Here is a 5,173-nt window from a genome sequence, read left to right as displayed (position 1 = left end):
GGTATCCTAGAAGGACCAAATAACCCCAAAGTGGCCAAAAACAAAGCAGAAACGATACATCCGACATTAATTAGCTGTAATTGTTTATTATAAGTCATATTTACATAACGTAAGTTTTTAGTCTGAGACGAAAGTAAAATGGGATTGAAAACAAGTAAAATCAAGCGGGTAGCTTACACTTGTATCCTAGCAACGGGTGAAATCAGTTTTGGCCAATCATGGTAATGCTGATTGATGATTGACGCGTAAGTAACCAATCAGGGGTTAGAAAACCGTAACTGCCCCACCCACGCCGCATTGAATTGTGGGATTGAAATCCTGAAACGACAACAAACTAGTCTTTCTTTTACCTCCAAGAAATACCTGTTTGTTTTTCATATTCATGAGCGTTTCGTTACACCACCTCACCGGAGAGAGAGAAATGGAAAATGTGCATCTGGCTGGGGAGGAGGAGGATCTATATTCGGGTTACAACGACTATAATCCAACATTTGACTCCGAAGTGAGTTAGCAGCAATGCTATATTAGCTAGCTCTGAAGTTGCCAGCTAGTTAGCTCAAATCCGTTTGCATTTAAGTGTATCTAACAAAGATACAATTAATGCTACGAGCTGGAGAGGTGACGAACTACAGCACAAATATATTTAAAAGTATTAATGTGCCTGTACAACGTCTGCTTTTCATTATTTTGTATTTATCTACCTGGGACAGTCCACATTAATACATCTTCAACTGTCTCTGGGCAGGTTATTTCAAATAAGTGCCTAATGTTATCAATACAATGTTTCAGCAAGCAGTACAATACAATAACATGTTTGCATTTGACAATGGTATTTAAAGTATAATGACTAATTATTGACCAATTTGAAGGAGTTGGAGAATGATGTGGGCTTTCAGCAAGCAGTGAGGACAAGTCATGGAAGAAGACCTCCAGTAAGTACCGACCGTAGTGTGTTTGTGTTTTAGTAGTACATTTACTAAAGTACTGTACTTTAGTACAATTCTGAGGTACTTGTACTTTACTTAAGTATTTCCATGTAATGCTACTTTATACTTCTACTCCATTACATTTATTTAATAGCTTTAAATAATATAATTATGATATATAATTTTAAGTATAGGTTTCAAGTAGACAGAGTAGTGAGATTAGCTCCATCTTTACCAGCTGCAACATTAAAGTGATGTATACGTCAATGCTTCAATAATTATATTTCATTATGCAGTAATGGGCTATCTGCATAATGAGAACTTTTACTCTTGATACTATAATTATATGTTGATGCTAATACTTTTGTACTTTAAGTAATATTTTTGAGGTAATGGGCGGCAGTAGCTCAGTCCATAGGGACTTGGCTTGGGAACTGGAGGGTCGCCGGTCCAAGTATGGAGGGTGGGCGCTGCAAAGTGCCGTTGAGCAAGGCACCGGACCCCCACACTGCTCCCCGGGCACTGTGCAGTAGCTGCCCACTGCTCCTAATATTAGGGCGCGTTAAATGCAGAGTCTAAATTTCTGTGTGTGCTGTACATGTGTGTGACCATTAATGGAGGATTAAAAATCCTCCATTTACTTCCATTTCCAACATTCTGTGTGTGTGTGTGTGTGTGCGTGTGTGTGCGTGTGTGTGTGTGTGTGTGTGTGTGTGTGTGTGTGTGAGAGAGAGAGAGAGAGAGAGAGAGAGAGAGAAGGAGAGAGATTGAGGGATGAAAAAGTATGTCTTAATTTCACTAATTTGTTAATAACATGTCTTTTAATTATTCAGATGACTGCCAAATTTCCTGGCACTGCCATCGGCGCTCGGCCTTTAGCTACTTCCTTTGGAGTGAGTACAATGACATGGAATAAGAATTACCTTATTTGAAAACTCTTACAACACTTGCAGCTCAAGTAATCTTGTAAAAAAAAAAAAAGAGTCTGACACTGCTTTTCCTTTCAAGACAAGAATCAGCACATCAAACACTCTGGTCCCCACAGACTTTCTTCAGAGTATATCTTTCTTTGTAAAAGACTTGAATTAGACAATATGTCACGTAAGCATCTCTGTTGCACAGATACATTCACAGGTACAGACAGTAGGTGTCACAGTGTGCAGCTGATCTTGATCCTGATCTTGGCCTACATAAAGATTACAGGATAAAGAAACAACATACACTCACACATTAACTAAGATGAAGAGCACTTTAAATGTACACTTATTAATGAACATGTTTGATAAATGATATTGTCTGGTAAACATGCCTAAATTAATTTCACGTGTCTTATATTTATTGTTTCATGAAGGCTCGGATCCCTTTGGCCTCTTCAATGGGCCGACCCATGACTGGAGCCGTGCAGGTGAGGGGGATTTGAAGCTCCTGCATAGTTTTTTTTATTATACATTAATTTCCCATTCTTGATCTTACTCCGTACTAGATGTGTAGTGGTATTAATGTGACCACTATAGTTTTTGTTGTGCATTTAAATGTGTGTATTTTGTACTTGCCAATATCATGTATTTACTCAAAGCTCAATAACAACCTCGTATACTGCTCAACATTAACAAAAGCTCTGTCAAGCACATGAGGAAATCTATCGCTATATGTTTTGTTATTCTTTTGCTGTTTTCAAATGTGACAGGATGGAGCAGCTCGACCAATGACAGCTGTCAGAGCCGCAGGTTACACATCCTCCTTGACCCGTGGTGAGTTCAAGGGACTCACAAACAGAAATAGCTATTTGCTCCCCCACTTTATGGCATTGGCCCTATTTTTATTAGTATTAACATCTATGTGTATCGCTATGGACAGATTGTAAGTATGTAAACAATATTGTATGATAATTAGTATGGATTTGTATTTTCAGGCTCGTCCTTTGACCCTCTGGGACAGTCCAAAGGCCCTGCACCTCCACTCGAGGCGAAGAATGAGGACACGTGAGTTGTCTCTTTAAACTGTTTCAGTGTTTTGTTGAAGATTATCTCTGCATCATCTAAAGATAGTGTTTTCATCTTAGCAGTGTGTGAGGAAAACATTTATATAAAGGTATTTATACTGTAGGTGCTGTATTGCATATATTAGAATTAGGATCTAAAGGGGCATATTTTGTCAAAATAATGTATATAATTGTTATATCCAAAGACAAACCAAGAAATTGTTGTGTAGTTAAAGCACAATATATTTTCAACTAATAATAAATCCACCATATTCATGTATGATTTTTATCGTGTCTGCCCTGTCTGTGAATGTAAATGCCACAAACTGTATGATGTATTGGGACACATTTTAATTCTCTCCACTTTAATTTTCAATCGGAGCGAGAGGGAAGTTTTCTGTCACTCTTTTTTAAAATGTAGTTATGACTTAACTGTCTCTAATCAGCTGATGTCTTGTGAAGTCGGTGGACAGAAAATTGTAGCAACATTAACAAACATTAATTGAGCTGTTTCTGTGTTCTTGCAGACCTGAGGAGAAGATCAAGATCCTGGAGAAGAAAGTGAACGACCTGATAGAAGAGAGCTGCATGGCGCAGAGCATTGGAGCCTTACAGCTGGTCAGACTCTGTCATTCTTTAACATAATGTTTAGTGATAATGGCTGTTTGGATTTGGAGAGAAGGGCCTGCAAGTGAGGCAGGGATTAATGTTTCAATGTGTCAGATCTATACTGGACTGAGTATCAGGTTAAAGTGTATCGTACGAGGCGCCTCACATACATATACATTCAACGCTGTAATAAAGCTTTTATCAACCTCCTTATTCCCAGTGCATTAAAAAACATACGGGTTAACTGAATGCCTTTTTCTTTAACAATCAAAGCTTCTGTTGAGGTTTCTGAATGAAACTTTGAATGTCTGTCGTCATATTTTATGATGTCATCACTCTAAAAAAAGAAGGTGTCGGTGTCATTACTGTTGTGCATGTGCATGTGCATGTGCATGTCTCCTGACTGTATGTGCTGCTACTGATGTGTTGCTACAGGCCCTTGAAAAAGCCAAAGAGGCCGGAAGGAAGGAGCGAGCGCTGGTGAGACAGAGGGAACAGTCTGGCAATGCGGAACACATCAATTTAGATCTCACCTACTCAGTAAGTAAGCCTGTTGTAAATATAATGACTGAGCACTTACCTCCTACAGGATAAAACCACAAGTACCACCTGGTTGTCATTAGTTTATTAATAAAAAATAAATACCTGCTTTTTACATTCTTAGTTCTTATCTTTGATCCAAATAATTTGTAATAATTCTTACTTTTTTGGTGAGTCCACTTAACCCTCCACCATCCTTCTTGTTCTACTTGTGATTCAACAACATTTTCCAGAGTGTTGTGGTTTAGTACAAATAAGAGTTCTCATGTAATGACCTTCTTGTCTTGCACAGTAGCTGCATTGCATTCTGGGCTATTTGCTGGCACTACAGAGAAGTTGTTACTTTTTGATTCTGTAGGAAAAAGAACAGCTGTTTGTTTTTCTGCTGTTAAACTCCACTGTAGTGCTTGAAATGTCTCGTTGTGACATTAATGTGTGACATGCTCAGAAATGCTACGTACATTACTAACGGCTGCTGTAGATGTCAGGGTGCATGAAGTTATACGTAGCTTTTATGCTCATACAATGATGTTTATTAAGGTTTTTATTAGAAGACAGTGGGATAAATATTTCTTCACATTCATATGAATGAACTTTTAGTTATTTTGATGGTAAAGGGAGACTTATCAGCTATGCGGGCACAGATCACAGAAAAGAACGTTATCTTCTGTGAATCCTGACTTCATGGTCTGTTTTTATTATTGGATTCTGTTATCTCCAGGTTTTGCTCAACCTCGCTAATCAGTATGCGAACAATGAAATGTACCCGGAGGCTCTAAACAGCTACCAGGTCATCGTGAAGAACAAGATGTTCAGTAACGCAGGTGAGCAGACCACTTGGCTTTATGCTCATTACAGATGTGTTTAAACTGTGGCTGCTATTATCTGTTGTCTCAGTTGTACCTTTTCTGTGGGTTTCCCTCAAACACTCTCTGTGTTGCTCCTCCAGGCCGCCTGAAAGTCAACATGGCCAACATCTACGTCAGACAGAAGAGCTACCCTAAAGCCATCAAGTTCTACCGGATGGCCCTGGATCAGATCTCCAACGCTCACAAGGAAATGAGGATCAAGATCATGCAGAACATCGGCGTGGTCTTTGTCCGCATGGGCCAATACT

At 39.0% G+C, this 5,173-nt stretch overlaps 1 protein-coding gene across 1 annotated transcript in view; it reads left to right on the top strand.

Moving 5' to 3' along the window:
• Positions 1-297: 297 nt before the first annotated feature.
• ift88 (intraflagellar transport 88 homolog) overlaps positions 298-5,173 on the top strand; it is an 18,204-nt gene continuing 13,328 nt past the window's right edge. Inside the window, exons 1-10 of the mRNA XM_029459425.1 lie at positions 298-502; positions 870-932; positions 1,760-1,819; positions 2,278-2,331; positions 2,614-2,677; positions 2,839-2,908; positions 3,435-3,525; positions 3,952-4,056; positions 4,778-4,880; positions 5,006-5,173. The exon at positions 5,006-5,173 is cut by the window's right edge and continues 179 nt beyond it. Coding sequence (XP_029315285.1) covers positions 383-502; positions 870-932; positions 1,760-1,819; positions 2,278-2,331; positions 2,614-2,677; positions 2,839-2,908; positions 3,435-3,525; positions 3,952-4,056; positions 4,778-4,880; positions 5,006-5,173 — 898 coding nt within the window. The 5' untranslated portion in view covers positions 298-382. The remainder of the gene's footprint in view (positions 503-869; positions 933-1,759; positions 1,820-2,277; positions 2,332-2,613; positions 2,678-2,838; positions 2,909-3,434; positions 3,526-3,951; positions 4,057-4,777; positions 4,881-5,005) is intronic.

The sequence above is a fragment of the Cottoperca gobio genome, chromosome 21, assembly GCF_900634415.1.
Source record: "Cottoperca gobio chromosome 21, fCotGob3.1, whole genome shotgun sequence".
Classification (NCBI taxonomy): domain Eukaryota; kingdom Metazoa; phylum Chordata; class Actinopteri; order Perciformes; family Bovichtidae; genus Cottoperca; species Cottoperca gobio.
Note: the sequence above shows the minus strand (reverse complement) of the source record. Positions and strands in the feature narration are given on the sequence as shown.